The sequence below is a fragment of the Scyliorhinus canicula genome, chromosome 3 (genome assembly GCF_902713615.1).
Source record: "Scyliorhinus canicula chromosome 3, sScyCan1.1, whole genome shotgun sequence".
NCBI classification, from domain to species: Eukaryota; Metazoa; Chordata; class Chondrichthyes; order Carcharhiniformes; family Scyliorhinidae; genus Scyliorhinus; species Scyliorhinus canicula.
The window spans coordinates 358,202-377,865 of record NC_052148.1 but is presented as its reverse complement, the minus strand read 5'-3'; the positions used below and the strand labels follow the sequence as shown (position 1 = coordinate 377,865).

Genomic DNA, 19,664 nt, shown 5'->3' with positions numbered 1-19,664 from the left:
GGGAATATCATGGAGCATTATCAAAATGCTCCAAAAAAAGAGAAAACTTATGCAAGGACTGGTTAGGATTTGGAATTGATTGCCTGATTGGTTGATGGATATGGATTCACTATAAAAGAACGAGAGAAACAAACTGCTGGAATATTGTGAGAGAGTGGGACTTCAGGATGAGAGAAACAAACTGCTGGAATATTGTGAGAGAGTGGGACTTCAGAATGAGAGAAACAAACTGCTGGAATATTGTGAGAGAGTGGGACTTCAGGATGAGAGAAACAAACTGCTGGAATATTGTGAGAGAGTGGGACTTCAGGATGAGAGAAACAAACTGCTGGAATATTGTGAGAGAGTGGGACTTCAGGATGAGAGAAACAAACTGCTGGAATATTGTGAGAGAGTGGGACTTCAGGATGAGAGAAACAAACTGCTGGAATATTGTGAGAGAGTGGGACTTCAGGATGAGAGAAACAAACTATTCCAATAGTCCTGGGACTTCAGGACTAAATGAAATGTCCATTGTGTTGTTCCAAGTTCATTGGACCAAATGGCCTCTCTCTGAACTGTTCCATTGAAAACTGGATGGTGGAAGTCAATTGAAGCTATCAACATGGAATTCAACGGTTTATTGTTCGGAATGGATATCAGGAATATGAGTCAAAGGTGGGTAAAATAGAGCTGAGGTGTAGATCATATACAATCCAATTCAATAGTGGACAGGCTTGGGGACTAAACTGCCTCTTCCTGTTCATAGTTACATTCAGCAGTTATAGTTGAGAAGAAAATATCATAAATTTTATTTCTTTTCAGAATTCCTTTATAACATGTTTCCATTTCTGTAAGGAATATGAATAATAGGAATGATCAGTTTGTTGAAGATTGATGTGCAGTGCATCCTCCTCATATCCTAGAGCTAACTCTGCAATGTAGCTGGATGATGTATGTTCCTGATCACTTGCTTTGAAGTTGTCACTCTGATTTCTTCCACTTGACATCAATTTATTTACAAAATGTCACACAAAATGCAAAAAACACCATTGCAAACATATACATGGGATCATGGGCACTGGAGGGATTTAATATAAACCTATGAAAGGGTTGTGTCATTAATTAAACAGGACATATTCCAAATTCTTAATTAATAGTTTTCACATAAAACCAGTTACTGTGGTACATTGGGCCAGCCGTTCAAATTCTGGTATCATTGCAATAAAGCAACATTAACAACTTTCAATCTAACAAAGGAATACAATTGTGTCAGAATTAGCAGAGCCCTGTTAAAACCTAGCACTGAGATCTTAATCTACTCTTTCAAATACAACAGCTATCCGCCTCCTTGGTGGCATGGATTGAACACATTCTCTTTAAGAGTGTAACTGACACTCATCCAATCACACATCTGTGAAGAAAAAGGTAGCCAGGATATTAAATCTTTTAAATATAACTTTAATAAGAAATGCATTTATCAGTTTGCCAATTAAGCAATTCAAGATGTGATTTACTTTTAAAAGACGGAGCGAGGATCTCAGTAAGCTCTGTGAAGGAGACGGGGGGGGGGGGGGGGGGGGGGGGGAATGTGGTTGAGGAGAAACTTCAATAGTGCGGTGAGCTGGATGGAACATTCTTTGCTCCTTCTGACTCCACATTCAAGTAAATGTTTTTACAAAGCGTACCCGTTTCTCAGCAGCCACTGAAATCTTCATGGACCATACCTGCCGTCTGCTCCAACAGAGTCTTAAAATAGGCATTTGGCCTCTCATTAACATATTCAACAGGCCTACTGTTTCAGGCAGCCTCCAGGGCCACCTATATAGGCCCTGAAAATGTAGTAGTCACCTGGCACACATCTGCAAAGCAACATGTGCTGTTACACTGCTAAATGTCACTGTTGTGCCTGTTTTACACTCAGAAAACACGTACAACAATGTTAATTTTTTATCCAATTAATATGCAGACATGCAGAGAAGTTTAACCAAAATTATTTCATGTTTTGAAAGATCCCCTAGGCTCAGCCCTAAACCATAATGCCAGATACCAGTGCGAGCATTAATACTGCTCTGCCATTATTAGAACTATTAGGGAAGACCAGCCAGTAAAGGGGTGGCTACCCTGTCCTCTACCAGTACTATCATTATATTGCTCCCACAAATAACCAGTTTGTACAAACTGCTTATACATATTTGATATGAGGTTAGTCCTCAGCTCCTGGTATAATGTTGCTGCCATTTCTCGATATGGTCCACTCTGAGTGGAATAGTAATGCAGTGCCCGAACCACAAGGTAATTCATGTTAATCCAAATGGGTCCACGCCAGTAAGGTGGGTCGTATTCAGTGTTGCGTTTCAAATAAAGTGGGCTGGATTTTGAAAGAGAGCGCAGGCCATAAGGGGTCCAGAGTTTCTCATCGTCCCTAATATCATTTAAGATGTACTGAAGTTTTGGAGAGTCAGGTTGCAGGATTTGAAGTAGGAATGGGAACAGGCTGACGTAACCAAAAGCGTTGACATACTGAAGCTTTGGTTGTTTCCGAACAGAACGGATAAGTCGAGCAGGTTGGACATGCTGTCGTGGCTGACCAGGTGGCACATAGATTTTCTCCCGCTCAAGAATAATAGACTGAGTATGATTCCCATAATCACTGAATGCCTTCAGATCCTCAGACCAGTGCAGTTCTTGAAGCAAAGAGTTGTCACTTAGCTTTTCATACATATCTTGATAGTCCTGATGTGGTTCTCCAAGGATTTTTGCAGTGTCTGTCATGATCTTTGATGCTAATGTCATCCAGCAACGAAGATCCACATGACGTTCATCCTCAGAAGGGTGCGATGCTCGTGGGTAATCATCAAGGCCAGAGGTCAGAGTTTTTGGATTAAGGAACAGGTTTGTGTCGGTATCACGGCCTCTCCAGCGATAGGTGGATGGCAGGGACCCAACTTGGGTTGAATTATACCAATCATACCAAGTCTTCAAACGTGGGAAAAGTCTCTTCAGATAAGTCTTGTCCTCGTCATTCAAACTTCCATTTAAATCTTCAATCAGTTTTTGTATTGTGAGGAAGAGTGTAGGAGGGTTGGCATTTTCATTTCTCTGTACAATAAATTCTGCAGGCACTTTACTACGTGCCTCATTGTCTAAAATCTGCTCTCTCGGTATCCAACCTTCTACATTCATCATGTCTAACCAGTGTCCAATCACCTCTTTACTAATAGATGGATTCCATTTACTGATCAGAAGTTGATGGAATCCTTCGTCCCAGAGGAATCCTCGAGGAAAGAACGAACGGGATGGAACTGCAGTGTACAGTGGGCCCTCCAGGTAAGGCAACGGGTATTCATTATATACAGACTGAACATATGACTGACCATAGAAATACCCCATTCCACCTATTGTATTGCTGAAAACAGCTTTTGCAAATTTTATTTGTTGAGGGGGAAAACCTTTATCTGGCAATTTGAAAATGGCATTAAATTTTTCATCAAATGCTTGTTTACACTTCTCCAGCTCATTTGTGAAGATCTGCCCAGCGAGATGATCAGATCGATCAGTGAAACTTTCAGACTCAAACCGGACTTCAACCTCAAAAGGAACCTGCACAGTCACTTGATGAACCAAGAAGTTGTCTTGTGCGCTATCTCCAGCTTGCTTTGGCGTCGGTCTGTAACTGTCTACACCAATGTAGTACCGCCTGGGAGCAGATGCTGTGTTGTACATAAAACGACCATTTAAGCTATTTTTCACAATGTCTGTCATCATCTCCAAACTTGGACAGTGTGCCTGCAGGTAGTTGTAGCTGTTACATATGAAAGAAAAAAACAGTAAAGTGAAAGCAAGAAATAACATTCATGCTGAAATGTGGAATAATCTGCAGCATTCTCTATCAAACCATTTCTAGTGCAGTTCTGTGATAGTGCGTGGGCAATAGTTTAACACCAGCACTGACAAAAAGCATCTTTAATATATTTGAAAAATTTTTTTAAGAGTGCCCAATTCATTTTTTTTTCCAATTATGGAGCAATTTAACATGGCCAATCCACCTACCCTGCACATCTTTGGGTTGTGGGGGCGAAACCCACACAGACACGGGGAGAATGTGCAAATTCCACATGGACAGTGACCCAGAGCCGGGATGGAACCTGGGACCTCGGCGCCATGAGGCAGCAGTGCTAACCGCTATGCCACCGTGCTGCTCTTTTAATATATTTTTTAATTGACAGAAACGGACCAAATTAACTCATTTGGCTCCAAGCTGAATGTATCTCATCTACTTTTGCTTTTTAAAACATGTTGATCATGAATCACAGAAAACAAGCGATTCTAGCAGCTTCAAGATAGTCTATCACAACATAGTGATAATTGGAACCTAAAAACTTTGACTTTAGCTGAAAAAGTTAGCTCCTTCAGACTTATCTGTTACATTTTTAAAGTGTTTGTGATTTTCATACCAATTGTAGGCACTACTGTTTCTGATAATTTGACTCTTTAAAAACTACAATGCCTGGATAGAATTGCTTGATATTAAATAAATTGAGTGTATGGAATATAGAAATCCGTACAAAAGGGAAAGTTTTCAAAAATTTATGGGGGATAAACAATTTTTACATTTTTGACAAATAAATAGTGGAAGATGGACTAGATGGAGTTTTAACAAAATAATAAAACTTTTTGTAATTTGAAGGGAAATAAATTAAATATTATGAGGCCAATTTGGGGTAATGTATTTAAAGTCACTATTTGGCTTTGTTTTATGTGTTATCCATACTGAGTAAATGTTAACTCAGGTGAAAGTCACCATAGTCCCAGAGGAGCCTAGGCTGCTCCCCCCTTTGAGAGAGTGCTCAGTGGTGGTGGTTTAACCTGAGGGGAACCACACCTCAGGTGAGGGGACAAGGTTGTGAAGGTGGGGCCTTTTAATAGCCTCAGCCGGTACAGGAATTGAACCTGCACTGTTGGCATTGCTCTGCATCACAAACCAGTTGTCCAGCCAACTGAGCTAACCAACCCTCTACCTCCATTACTCAGGTAATATGGGCATCACGGTAGCACAGTAGTTAGCACAGTTGCTTCACAGCTGCAGGGTCCCAGGTTCGATTCCCAGCTTGGGTCACTGTTCGAAGTTTGCAAGTTCTCCCCGTGTCTGTGTGGGTTTCCTCCGGGTGCTCCGGTTTCCTCCCACAGTCCAAAGGTGTGCAGATTCGGTGGATTGGCCATGATAAATTGCCCTTAGTGTCCAAAAAAAGGTTAGGTGGGGTTACTGAAATGAAAAAAAAAATGAAAATTGCTGATTGTCACGAGTAGGCTTCAATGACGTTACTGTGAAAAGCCCCTAGTCGCCACATTCCGGCGCCTGTTCGGGGAGGCTGTTACGGGAATCGAAACGTGCTGCTGGCCTGCCTTGGTCTGCTTTCAAAGCCAGCAATTTAGCACAGTGTGCTAAACAGCCCCTGGGATAGGGTGGTGGCCTGGGCCGAAGTGGGGTGCTCTTTCCAAGAGCCAGTGCAGACTCCATGGCCTCATTCTACACTGTAAATTCTATGTAATGCACAGGTGAACATGTATAATCTGTTGTTTGAATTCTATGTGATTAAATATTAAAATAGGTTAGGAATTGCTGCAAAAGGATTTGGGCTGTTAAGTGTTCATGTGTGAGTTGATCTGTAGGTGGGGAGATAATGTTAAATCTGGGGAGTGTCAATGAAGCTACAACAGGGAATGGGATTTTTCCATCTTTAGCAGCTATCTGGATTAAGGAATGGAAGTCACAACCTTAGAAAAAGAATAAGATGCAGAATTTGTGCAGATCATGAGCTAAGGAAAGAATGATGAGATAATGGAGGAGTTTATTCAACAAGACTGGAGGATAGCAAATGTTGTCCCCTTGTTCAAGAAGGGGAGTAGAGACAACCCTGGTAATTATAGACCTGTGAGCCTTACTTTGGTTGTGGGTAAAATGTTGGAAAAGGTTATAAGAGATAGGGTTTATAATCATCTTGAAAAGAACAAGTTGATTAGCGATAGTCAACACGGTTTTGTGAAGGGTAGGTCATGCCTCACAAACCTTATTGAGTTTTTTTGAGAAGGTGACCAAACAGGTGGATGAGGGTAAAGCGGTTGATGTGGTGTATATGGATTTCAGTAAGGCGTTTGATAAGGTTCCCCACGGTAGGCTATTGCAGAAAATAAGGAAGTATGGGATTGAAGGTGATTTAGCGGTTTGGATCAGTAATTGGCTAGCTGAAAGAAGACAGAGGGTGGTGGTTGATGGCAAATGTTCATCCTGGAGTTCAGTTACTAGTGGTGTACCGCAAGGATCTGTTTTGGGGCCACTGCTGTTTGTCATTTTTATAAATGACCTGGAAGAGGGTGTAGAAGGATGGGTTAGTAAATTTGCAGATGACACGAAGGTCGGTGGAGTTGTGGATAGTGCTGAAGGATGTTATAGGATACAGAGGGACATAGATAAGCTGCAGATATGGACTGAGAGGTGGCAGATGGAGTTTAATGCGGAAAAGTGTGAGGTGGTTCACTTTGGAAGGAGTAACAGGAATGCAGAGTACTGGGCTAATGGCAAGATTCTTGGTAGTGTAGATGAACAGAGAGATCTCGGCATCCAGGTACATAAATCCCTGAAAGTTGCCACCCAGGTTAATAGGGCTGTTAAGAAGGCATATGGTGTGCTAGCCTTTATCAGTAGGGGGATTGAGTTTCGGAGCCACGAGGTCATGCTGCAGCTGTACATAACTCTGGTGCGGCCGCTCCTGGAGTACTGCGTGCAGTTCTGGTCACCACATTATAGGAAGGATGTGGAAGCTTTGGAAAGGGTTCAGAGGAGATTTACTAGGATGTTGCCTGGTATGGAGGGAAGGTCTTACGAGGAAAGGCTCAGGGACTTGAGGTTGTTTTTGTTAGAGAGGAGAAGGCTGAGAGGTGACTTAATAGAGACATATAAGATAGTCAGAGGGTTAGATAGGGTGGACAGTGAGAGTCTCTTTCCTCGGATGGTGATGACCAACACGAGGGGACATAGCTTTAAATTGAGGGGTGGTAGATATAGGACAGATGTCAGAGGCAGTTTCTTTACTCAGAGAAATTAAAAAATGAAATGGAAATCGCTTATTGTCACGAGAAGGCTTCAATGAAGTTACTGTGAAAAGCCCCTAGTCGCCACATTCCGGCGCCTGTTCGGGGAGGCTGTTACAGGAAGTAGGGGTGTGGAACGCCCTGCCTGCAACAGTAGTAGACTCGCCAACTTTAAGGGCATTTAAGTGGTCACTGGATAGACATATGGATGAAAATGGAATAGTGTAGGTCAGATAGGCTTCAGATGGTTTCACAGTTCGGCGCAACATCGAGGGCCGAAGGGCCCGTACTGCGCTGTTCTGTTCTATGTTCTAATTTGTTAAACTGGCATAAAAATCACTTGAGCTACTCTTTATTTGTATTTAGCTATTTGAGCCTCAGGGAACATAGTTTGAGTGTGCTAATAAGGGACAAACATTTTGAGGTTTGACTGCAGTAGTCCCCCGTTATACCGCGCTCCGCAATACCGCGGTTTGCGATATACCGCGGGGGGGCTTATGGACCCCAACTGTCAGTTGTGTCAATTTCAGCGGCCGGCTGATTATTTCAGTGAGAGCAGCTTCCCTCTCTGGATCAAAGTGAGCCGGCCGCTGAAATTGACACTGCCGGCTGCTCTCTCCCTCCAATCAGAAACATTAAAACTTAAAAGTTGGATTGGAGGGAGAGAGCAGCGGGCAGTGTCAATTTCAGCGGCCGGCTGATTATTTCAGTGAGAGCAGCTTCCCTCTCTGGATCAAAGTGAGCCGGCCGCTGAAATTGACACTGCCGGCTGCTCTCTCCCTCCAATCAGAAACATTAAAACTTAAAAGTTGGATTGGAGGGAGAGAGCAGCGGGCAGTGTCAATTTCAGCGGCCGGCTGATTATTTCAGTGAGAGCAGCTTCCCTCTCTGGATCAAAGTGAGCCGGCCGCTGAAATTGACACTGCCGGCTGCTCTCTCCCTCCAATCAGAAACATTAAAACTTAAAAGTTGGATTGGAGGGAGAGAGCAGCGGGCAGTGTCAATTTCAGCGGCCGGCTCACTTTGATCCGGAGAGGGAAGCTGCTCTCTCACTGAAACAATCAGCCGGCAGCTGAAATTGACACTGCCGAGGGGGGGGCGGGTGTTGGGGGGGGGGAGAAGAGGGGGGGCGGGTGTTTGGGGGGGGGGGGGGGGGAGAAGAGGGGGGGGCGGGTGTTGGGGGGGGGCGGGTGTTGGGGGGGAGAAGGGGGGGCGGGTGTTGGGGGGAGGAGGGGGGCGGGTGTGGGGGAGACCCCCTGTGGGTGTGGGGGAGACCCCCCTGGGGGTGTGGGGGAGAGAGGGGGGCCCTGCGGGTGTTGCGGGGAGAGAGGGGGGCCCTGCGGGTGTTGGGGGGGGGGAAGAGGTGGGGGGGCGGGTGTTGGGGGGGGAGAAGGGGGGGCGGGTGTTGGGGGGGAGGAGGGGGGCGGGTGTGGGGGAGACCCCCTGTGGGTGTGGGGGAGACCCCCCTGGGGGTGTGGGGGAGAGAGGGTGGACCTGCGGGTGTTGGGGGACGGGGGAGGAGGGGGGGGGGGAGGGGGCGAGCCGGAGGGTGTGGGGAGGGGGCGAGCCGGAGGGTGTGGGCAGGGGGCGAGCCGGAGGGTGTGGGGGGACAGGGGGCGAGCTGGACGCTGTGGGGGAGAGCAGGAGGGTGTGGGGGAGAGGGGGAGAGGGAGCGAGCCGGAGGGTGTGGGGGGAGAGGGAGCGAGCCGGAGGGTGTGGGGGGAGAGGGAGCGAGCCGGAAGGTGTGGGGGGAGAGGGGGCGAGCTGGACGCTGTGGGGGAGAGCAGGAGGGTGTGGGGGAGAGGGGGAGGGGGAGCGAGCCGGAAGGTGTGGGGGGAGAGGGGGCGAGCTGGACGCTGTGGGGGAGAGCAGGAGAGTGTGGGGGAGAGGGGGAGAGGGAGCTAGCCGGAGGGTGTGGGGGGAGAGGGGGCGAACCGGAGGGTGTGGGGGGAGAGGGGGCGAGCCGGAGGGTGTTGGGGGGGAGAGGGGGCGAGCCGGAGGGTGTGGGGGGAGAGGGGTCTAGTTGGAGGATGTGGGGGGAGAGGGGGCGAACCGGAGGGTGTGGGGGGGGGAAGAGGGGTCTAGTTGGAGGATGTGGGGGGAGAGGGGGCGAGCCGGAGGGTGTGGGGGGAGAGGGGTCTAGTTGGAGGATGTGGGGGGAGAGGGGGCGAGCCGGAGGGTGTGGGGGGGGGGAAGAGGGGTCTAGTTGGAGGATGTGGGGGGAGAGGGGGCGAGCCGGAGGGTGTGGGGGGAGAGGGGGCGAGCCGGAGGGTGTGGGGGGGGAAGAGGGGTCTAGTTGGAGGATGTGGGGGGAGAGGGGGCGAGCCGGAGGGTGTGGGGGGGAGAGGGGTCTAGTTGGAGGATGTGGGGGGAGAGGTGGCGAACCGGAGGGTGTGGGGGGAGAGGGGGCGAGCCGGAGGGTGTGGGGGGAGAGGGGGCGAGCCGGAGGGTGTTGGGGGGGAAAGGGGGCGAGTCGGAGGGTGTGGGGGGAGAGGGGTCTAGTTGGAGGATGTGGGGGGAGAGGGGGCAAGCCGGAGGAAAAAAAAAAGAAATTGACACTGCCGGCTGCTCTCTCCCTCCAATCAGAAACATTAAAATTTAAAAGTTGGATTGGAGGGAGAGAGCAGCGGGCAGTGTCAATTTCAGCGGCCGGCTGATTTCAGTGAGAGCAGCTTCCTTCTCCGGATCAAAGTGAGCCGGCCGCTGAAATTTTAATTGGATCCACGATGGGGGTTTTAAATTTATTTAAAAATCTATGTTAGCGCTTCCCATTGTGAGTCTACGGGGGTCTGACCTCTCCCCTCGCCCCCCCGTAGACTCACAATGGGAAGCGCTAGCATAGAGTTTTAAATAAATTTAAAACCCCCATCATGGATATCCGCGGCTCGGATACAACGCGGGTGGCTGTCTTGGACCCCAACACCCGCGTTATAAAGGGGGACTACTGTATTGGGAATTTAAATTTACAATGATTGGATTGGATTGGATTTGTTTATTGTCACGTGTACCGAGGGACAGTGAAAAGTATTTTTCTGCAAGCAGCTCAACAGATCATACAGTACATGGGAAGAAAAGGGAATAAAAGAAATACATAACAGGGCAACACAGGGTATGCAATGTAACTACTGTAGCCATCTGGGATGGCCACTTACAACCAGGAACAGAGAAACTCGCAAAGCCTAGTGGGTAAAATGGACAAAGCCAATACTCAGGCAGGCTCAGAGCCTGAAATGTATATTTGAAAGCAAAGAGTTCAGACGGTATCGAAACACCGACCAATTAGCATTTTGATGGGCCGATTAGCATTTGATGGCCCATCTTCACCAAGACAAAGGACTGGTACTCGAGAGCACGGTACAGTCCCAGACATTTCGATGCCACTGCCTGTTCTAGGGAAGCGTAAACAACGGGGTCAGTGACCGCTTGGGACACACCCAGCCATCCAGGCCCCCGTCCATTTATTGGTTAGGAATCGAACAGAGTGATCAGGGATCACCCAATTAGTGGGGTCCAAACTGAAGGACCGCCCAAAAGAGCGCAAAAACTCCCAAGTATAAGACAGTCCGCCATGTGTTCGTGCTCTCTCGGACCTGGCGCCCCGGCTACGGCCATCTCCAAGTGCAGCCCCACCAGAAGCAAGTCCAACGCCCGCTACCAGGCGGATGGGCTGAGCTGAGCAGCAGTTACTCCTTCGGACTCGATAGATCCAGAATCGAGCAGCGGCCACTGTTCCTCTGACCTAAGCTGGGTGCCCGACGTTAAATACAGGTTGTCGATAGGTGTAGTTAACTAGTAGTGTTTATGTTGCATGACTAATTGTGTGTAAATAAAGTACCCTTGACCTTGAACTAACAAACTGGTGTTTGGCTCTTCGATCGATAGTCGGCTGAACCTTGTGGTGGTATCATTTAATACCTGGCAACACTGAGCATTAGAATATAGATATCAAGATGACTTCCGGTTGCGGCTATGTGGAGCTAAGCCGCACGTTCGGCAGCTCCCGCTTTAATAGGACTTGTGGGCTCTTTTAAGGGCCCCAAACGGCGCTGATTCGACGATTCCTGGTGGATAAAGGGGTCTGGAGCAAAACCCCCCGGGATTTATGGTGCGGACTCGAAGTGGGGCGAGGAGAAAAACGGCAGCAGCTCCCCTGGAAAAGCGGGGGAAGGTGGACAAAATGGCGGCCGGTGGAGCCCCTGAGGAGTGGAGGCAGTGGGCAGAGGAGCAGCAGGCGGCCCTTCTGCGCTATTTCACGGAGCTGAAAGGGGAGTTGTTGGAATACCTGAAGGTGACGACTAGTAAGCTACTGGAAACCCAGACAACCCAGGGTGCAGCGATACTTGAGTTGCAGCAGCAGGCCTCTGAGCGCGAGGAGGAGGTTTCGGCCCTCGTGGGGAAGGTGGAGATACACGAGGCGCTTCATAAAAAGTGGCAAGATCGGTTCGAGGAGATGGAGCTTCGGTCACGGAGGAAGAACCTGCGGATCCTGGGCCTCGAGGAGGGGTTGGAGGGGTCGGACCTGCCGGCCTATGTGGCCGTGATGCTGAACTCGCTGGTGGGGGCAGGATCCTTCCATCTGTCCCTGGAGCTGGAGGGGGCCCACAGAGTACTGGCCAGGCGGCCTAAGGCGAATGAACCCCCGCGGGCGATGCTGGTGCGGTTCCATCGGTTCAGTGACCGGGAGTGTGTTCTCCGATGGGCCAAGAAGGTGAGGAGCAGTAAGTGGGAGAATTCGGTAGTGCGTATCTACCAGGACTGGAGTGCTGGAGGTGGCCAAGCGGAGAGCCGGGTTTAACCGGACGAAGGCGGTGCTCCACGGAAAGCAGGTGATGTTCGGCATGTTGCCGCCTGCGCGCCTGTGGGTCACCGACAAGGACCGGCATCACTACTTTGAGTCCCCGGAGGAAGCGTGGGCCTTTGTGCAGGCTGAAAAGTTGGACTCGAACTAGAGATTGGGGGCTGTGGGAGTTTTTCTATTTCTGTATCATTGTTTATGCTGTAGCGGGTTATTCTGTTTGTTTCTGTTTTTTCTCTCGCTTTCGGACGCTGTGGGTTATGGTTTTGTGTTCTAAGGGGGGTACTGGGGTTTGTGGTTGATCTGTGTCTTTGTTTGTACGGAGTTGGTGGTTGGGTTGGGACTGCTGTTTGGGAGCTGCGTTGGTGGGGTGGGGAAGTGTGAAAGCGCGGACTTTTCTCTGGTTTCCCGCGCTGCGGGACGAGGGGGTGGAGCTGGTGGCGAGGGGTGTGGTTATTAGACCAGGTTTCCCCGCGCTGAAGCGGTGCCCAGGAGCTGATGCAGGGGAGAAGGGGGACCTCATATCGGGAGGGGTCGGAGTTAGAGCGGGAGCTGCCGGGGTCAGCAGAAGTCAGCTGGCTCACGGGAGTACAGTGGAGGGAGAGTCGCGGCTAGGAGGGGTCCTAGCCTGGGGGGGGGGGGGGGGGGGGAAGATACCGGGTTGCTGCTGGATTGGCCAGGGAGGAGTTGGTGCGGGTCGGGGTGAGGTTCTATCGCCGTGGGAAACGGGCCAAATGGGTGCTGGCCAGGGGCGAGCAGTCGATGGGCTATGGCTAGTCGACGGGGGAGGGGGGCGGGGGGCCCCCTGATCCGGCTGATTACGTGGAACGTGAGGGGGTTGAATGGGCCGGTTAAGCGGGCCCGGGTGTTTTCACATCTGAAGGGGCTGAAGGCGGACGTGGCCATGCTCCAGGAGACCCACCTGAAGGTGGCGGACCAGGTCCGTCTGAGGAAGGGGTGGGTGGGGCAGGTTTTCCACTCAGTGCTCAACTCGAAGAACCGGGGGGGGTGGCGATCCTGGTGGGGAGGAGGGTGGCGTTTGAGGCGTCTGAGGTTGTGGCTGATAATGGTGAGCGGTAAGCTGCAGGGGGAGAGGGTGGTGTTGGTTGATGTGTACGCCCCAAATTGGGATGATGCTGGTTTCATGAGGCGTATGTTGGGCCGCATTCCTGGCCTGGTGGGGGGCTTGATCATGGGGGGGGGGGACTTCAATACGGTGCTGGATCCCCTACTGGATCGTTCTAGTTCAAGGACAGGCAGGAGGCCGGCGGCGGCCAAGGTGTTGAGGGGGTTTATGGACCAGATGGGAGGAGTGGATCCCTGGAGGTTCGGGAGGCCGAGGGCTCGGGAGTACTCTTTTTTCTCCCATGTGCACAAGGGTTTCTTCCCGCATTGATTTCTTTGTTTTGAGTAGGGGACTGGTCCCGAGGGTGGAGGAGGCCGAGTATTCCGCTATTGCGATTTCGGACCATGCTCCGCATTGGGTGGATCTGGAGATTGGGGAGGTGCGGGACCAGCGCCCGCTTTGGCGTCTGGACGTGGGGTTGTTGGCTGATGAGGTGGTGTGTAGGAGGGTTCGGGATGTATCGAGAGGTACCTCGAGGTCAATGATACTGGGGAGGTCCAGGTGGGGATGGTGTGGGAGGCTCTGAAGGCAGTGATTAGGGGGGAGCTGATCTCCATCCGAGCCCATAGGGAGAGGGGGGAGAGGGAGAGACTGGTGGAGGAGCTGTTGAGTGTAGATATGAGGTACGCTGGAGGCCCCGGAGGAGGGATTGCTGGGGGAGCGGCGTAGCTTGCAGGCCAAGTTTGATTTATTGACCACCAGAAAGGCGGAGACAGTGGAGGAAGGCGCAGGGAGCGGTCTATGAGTATGGAGAGAAGGCGAGCAGGATGCTGGCGCATCAGCTTCGTAAGCGGGACGCGGCTAGGGAGATTGGTGGAGTGAAGGATTGAGATGGGAATGTGGTGCGGCAGGGGGCAGAGGTCAATGAGGTCTTTAGGGACTTTTATAGGGAACTGTACCGGTCGGAGCCGCTGGCGGTGGGAGGGGGAATGGAGAATTTTTTGGACAGGCTCCGATTTCCAAGGGTGCAGGAGGAGCAGGTGGAGGGACTGGGGGCGCCGATCGAGTTGGAGGAGCTGGTCAGTGGGATTGGCCACATGCAGTCGGGGAAGGCGCCGGGACCGGATGGGTTCCCGGTTGAATTTTATAAGAAATACGTGGACCTGCTGGGCCCCCTGTTGGTTAGGACCTTCAACGAGGCATGGGAGGGGGGTGTTCTCCCCACGACGATGTCTCGGGCGCTAATCTCCCTGATCCTGAAGAGTGATAAGGACCCCTTGCAGTGCGGATCATACAGGCCGATTTCACTGCTGAATGTAGACGCCAAGTTGCTGGCGAAGATCTTGGCCACTAGAATAGAGGACTGGGTGCCGGGGGTGGTACATGAAGATCAGATGGGTTTTGTGAAGGGGAGGCAGCTGAACACTAACGTGCGAAGGCTGCTAAATGTGATAATGATGCCGGCAGCAGAAGGAGAGGCGGAGATTGTGGTGGCATTGGATGCTGAGAAGGCCTTTGACATGGTTGAGTGGGGGTACTTGTGGGAGGTGTTGGAGAGGTTCGGGTTTGGGGTGGGGTTTATTAAATGGATGAGGTTGCTGTACGAGGCCCCAATGGCGAGTGTAGCGACAAATGGGAGGAGGTCCGAGTACTTCAGGCTCCACCGTGGGACGAGGCAGGGGTGCCCCCTGTCCCCCTTGCTTTTTGCGCTGGCAATTGAGCCTCTTGCCATGGCTCTCAGGGAATCGAGGAGGTGGAGGGGTTTGGTGCGAGGTGGGGAGGAGCACCGAGTGTCGCTGTATGCGGACGACTTGCTGTTGTATGTAGCAGACCCGGTGGGGGGAATGCCGGAGGTGATGGAGATTCTTGCTGAGTTCGGGAGTTTCTCGGGACATAAATTGAACCTGGGCAAGAGTGAGCTGTTTGTCGTACACCCGGGAGGTCAGGAGGAGGGGATTGGTAGGCTCCCGCTAAAGAGGGCAGTGAGGTGTTTTAGGGAGCTGGGAGTTCAGATGGCTAGGAGCTGGGGGACTCTGCACAAGCTCAATTTTACTAGGTTGGTGGAGCAGATGGAGGAGGAATTTAAAAGGTGGGACATGCTGCCGTTGTCGTTGGCGGGTAGAGTACAGTCCGTTAAAATGACGGTGCTCCCGAGGTTTTTGTTTTTATTTCAGTGCCTCCCCATTTTCGTTCCAAGGGCCTTTTTTAGGAGGGTGAACAGCAGCATTCTGGGATTTGTTTGGGCGCACGGGACTCCGAAGGTAAGGAGGGTCTTTTTGGAGCGGGGCAGGGATAGAGGGGGGCTGGCGCTGCCCAACCTCTCTGGGTACTATTGGGCGGCTAACGTCTCGATGGTACGTAAGTGGGTAATGGATGGGGAGGGGGCAGCATGGAAACGGATGGAGATGGCGTCCTGTGGAGGCACGAGCCTGAAGGCACTGGTAACGGCGCCGCTGCCGCTCCCTCCAACGAGGTACACTACGAGCCCGGTGGTGGCGGCTACCCTCAAAATTTGGGGGCAGTGGAGGTGACACAGGGGGGAAGTGGGGGGCTCGGTGGAGGCCCCGCTGCGGGGAACCACCGGTTTGTCCCAGGGAACATTGATGGCGGGTTCCTGGGATGGCACAGGGCGAGCATTAGGAAGTTGGGAGACCTGTTTATTGACGGGAGGTTTGCGAGCCTTGGTGAACTGGAGGAGAAGTTTGAGCTCCCCCCGGGGAATATGTTCAGGTACCTTCAGGTCAAGGCGTTTGCTAGGCGACAGGTGGAGGGGTTCCCTTTGCTGCCCCCGCGGGGGGTAAGGGATAGGGTGCTTTCGGGGGTGTGGGTCGGGGATGGGAAGGTGTCTGACATCTACCAGGTAATGCAGGACGTGGGGGAGGCGTCGGTAGAGGAGCTGAAGGCTAAGTGGGAGGTGGAGCTGGGGGAGCAGATTGAGGAGGGGACATGGGCGGACACCCTGGAGAGGGTGAACTCCTCCTCTTCATGTGCGAGGCTTAGTCTCATCCAGTTCAAGGTGCTGCACTGGGCCCACATGTCCGGATCTAGGATGAGTAGGTTCTTTGGGGGCGAAGATAGGTGTGTTAGGTGTTCGGGGAGTCCAGCGAACCATGCCCATATGTTCTGGGCATGCCCGGCACTGGAGGAGTTCTGGAAGGGGGTGGCGAGGACGGTGTCGAGGGTGGTGGGATCCAGGGTCAAGCCAGGATGGGGACTCGCGATATTTGGGGTTGGGGTGGAGTCGGGAGTGCAGGAGGCGAAAGAGGCCGATGTTTTGGCCTTTGCGTCCCTAGTAGCCCAGCGGAGGATCTTGCTGCAGTGGAAAGATGCGAGACCTCCGAGTGTGGAGACCTGGATTAATGACATGGCGGGATTCATTCAGCTGGAGAGGGTCAAATTCGCCCAGAGGGGGTCGGTACAAGGGTTCTTTAGGAGGTGGCAGCCTTTCCTCGACTTTCTGGCTCAACGATAAGGTACTAGGTCAGCAGCAGCAGCAGCAGCAACCGGGCCGGGGGGGGGGGTGTGTTTTAGGGGGATAGTGTTTAAGTTAATTTGCTTATTGCTAATTTATTTTGTTGTTTATTGGGTTGGGGGGGGGGGGGGGTTTGTTATATGCGTTGTTACGGGTGCCGGGGGGTGTTTATTATTATTATTGTTATTATTGTTTTGTTGATATATATTTTTCAAAAAATTCTAATAAAAATTATTTAAAAAAAATAAAATAATATAGATATCAAAGAAAGAAGGGCAAACCCACTCATTGCCGTAGTTAGAGCAGAGCCACACAGGACAAAAGGCAACACTCCATAAGCACCGGCATGGGATGAAGCATACAGGGTGTAGTGTGAATGAGGTCAGTCCATAAGAGGGTCATTTAGGAGTCTGGTGACAGTGGGGAAGAAGCTGTTTTTGAGTCTGTTCATGCATGTTCTCAGACTTCTGTATCTCCTGCCTGATGGAAGAAGTTGGAAGAGTGAGTAAGCCGGGTGGGAGGGATCCTTGATTATGCTGCCCGCTTTCCCCCGGCAGCGGGAGGTGTAGATGGAGTCAATGGATGGGAGGCAGGTTTGTGTGATGGGCTGGGCTGTGTTCACGACTTTCTGAAGTTCCTTGCGGTCCTGGGCCGAGCAGTTGCCATACCAGGCTGTGATGCAGCCCGATAGGATGCTTTCTATGGTGCATCTGTAAAAGTTGGTGAGGGTTAATGTGGCAAAGGGATTAATGGAACAAGCAAAACATGTTCAAGACTGCATGGTGGCGTAGTGGCTAGCACTGCTGCCTCACGGCACCGAGGACCCGGGTTCGATCCCGGCCCCGGGTCACTGTCCGTGTGGAGTTTGCACATTCTCCCCGTGTCTGCGTGGTTCTCACCCCCACAACCCAAAGATGTGCAGGGTAGGTGGATTGGCCACGCTAAATTGCCCCTTAATTGTAAAAAAATACATATTCAAGATTAGAACCATATGAAATGTTGATTTCTGCTAAGAAACAAGAAATATTGTATTAGACAGTATTATTTTGACAAGGGTAAGCAGAGAACAGGATGAGAACCAATGGGGTGTGTAACAGTGTAAATGATATGAAGGAAAAGTGGACACGTGGGAGATAGCGTAAAAGGATGTTTCACTAACACATTTGGAGAACTTCTGACTGCATTCTGGTTTCAGCCAACATTTTTGTGAAAATCAGAAAAGTATAACGTTTGAGAAAGCGGAGATATAAAAATCTGGTCAAAGACAGTCACACAAGGACTCCAGGTCAGTATCGCTCAGCCCTTTTAGGGTCTGCAGGAAAGTTAAACCTTTCAGCACATTTATTTTTAAATCTCTATAGTTTTATTTAAAATGTAACCTCGTACAAATTTACGTTGCAGGATAGGCGATGGCCCAAAACAGTGTGGGATCTGTTCAGATGAGGCTGGGAATCATGAATGTCTTGATATTCCTCACAAATGAGGTATTCCTATAAAGGATAATAAAGGAAATATACAAGCTTATGGGAATCAACAAAAATTCCACAAGCTTGCTTGCAGAACTCCGGAATGGTGGAAAGGACGAACAGAACTTTAAAGACTTCTTTAGTGAACATAATCCAACAAACAGGAAATGGTTGGGTACATATTTTGCCCATCATCCTGATGTGTCTGTGAGCAATACGGAATAGAACAACAGGCTTTACTCATTTGAACTAATCACACGGAGAGCAATACATTACCTGAAGGGATCGTGACTAGGGGAGAGGATACAGAGGCACTTAAAGGGAAAGTAGATAGATAGAGAAATACAGCACAGAACAGGCCCTTCGGCCCACGATGTTGCGCCGAACTTTTGTCCTAGGTTAATCATAGAATTTTAGACAAATTTTCATGGCCAATCCACCCAACCTGCACATCTTTGGACTGTGGGAGGAATCCGGAGCACCCGGAGGAAACCCACGCAGTCACGGGGAGGATGTGCAGACTCCACACAGACAGTGACCCAAGTCGAAATCGAACTTGGGACCCTGGAGCTGTGAAGCAATTGTGCCTGTCTGGCCTGGTTCATTACCCAAAACCAAATCCAATGTGGCCTCGCCTCTTGTTGGCCTGTCAACATATTGTGTCAGGAAACCCTCCTGCACACATTGTACAAAGAACGACCCATCTAATGTACTCGAACTATATCTTTTCCAGTCAATATTTGGAAAGTTAAAGTCTGGTAGCATGGTGGTTAGCATAAATGCTTCACAGCTCCAGGGTCCCAGGTTCGATTCCCGGCTGGGTCACTGTCTGTGCGGAGTCTGCACGTCCTCCCCGTGTGTGCGTGGGTTTCCTCCGGGTGCTCCGGTTTCCTCCCACAGTCCAAAGATGTGCGGGTTAGGTGGATTGGCCATGCTAAATTGCCCGTAGTGTCCTAAAAAAAGTAAGGTTAAGGGGGGGGGGTTGTTGGGTTACGGGTATAGGGTGGATAGAAGGTTTGAGTGGGGTGATCATTGCTCGGCACAACATTGAGGGCCGAAGGGCCTGTTCTGTGCTGTACTGTTCTATGTTCTCCCATAACAACTACCCTGTTACTTTCGCTCTTTTCCAGAATCATCTTCGCCATCCTTTCCTCTACATCCCTAGAACTATTAGGTGGCCTATAGAAAACTCCCAACAGGGTGACCTCTCCTTTCCTGTTTCTAACCTCAGCCCATACTACCTCGGAAGAAGAGTCCCCATCTAGCATCCTTTCCGCCACCGTAATACTGTCCTTGACTAGCAGCGCCACACCTCCCCCTCTTTTGCCCCCTTCTCTGAGCTTACTAAAACACCTAAACCCCGGAACCTGCAACAACCATTCCTGTCCCTGCTCTATCCATGTCTCTGAAATGGCCACAACATCGAAGTCCCAGGTACCAACCCATGCTGCCAGTTCCCCTACCTTATTTCGTATACTCCTGGCATTGAAGTAGACACACTTCAAACCACCTACCTGAACACTGGCACCCTCCTGCGAAGTCACATCTGTGCCCCTGACCTCTATACTCTCAATCTCCCGTACCCCAAAACTACAATCCAGGTTCCCATGCCCCTGCTGAATTAGTTTAAACCCCCCCCATTAGTTTAAAACCCCCCAATGTGCTCACTAAGGCGAAGGATGGTGTAGGTGCAGGAATCAGGGAGGTTCATTGTAATTTACCAGAAACATTTAACATTGAGAGGGAGGAGGTATTAACAGTTTTAATGGCCCTAATAGTGGATAAATCCCCAGG

The 19,664-nt window shown here is 50.6% G+C and overlaps 1 protein-coding gene across 1 annotated transcript in view; it reads right to left on the bottom strand.

Annotated features, from left to right (window-relative positions):
- Positions 1-769: 769 nt before the first annotated feature.
- The window catches only part of mogs (mannosyl-oligosaccharide glucosidase), a 66,037-nt gene continuing 47,142 nt past the window's right edge, over positions 770-19,664 (bottom strand). The window contains exon 4 of the mRNA XM_038793067.1: positions 770-3,784. Coding sequence (XP_038648995.1) covers positions 2,041-3,784 — 1,744 coding nt within the window. The 3' untranslated portion in view covers positions 770-2,040. The remainder of the gene's footprint in view (positions 3,785-19,664) is intronic.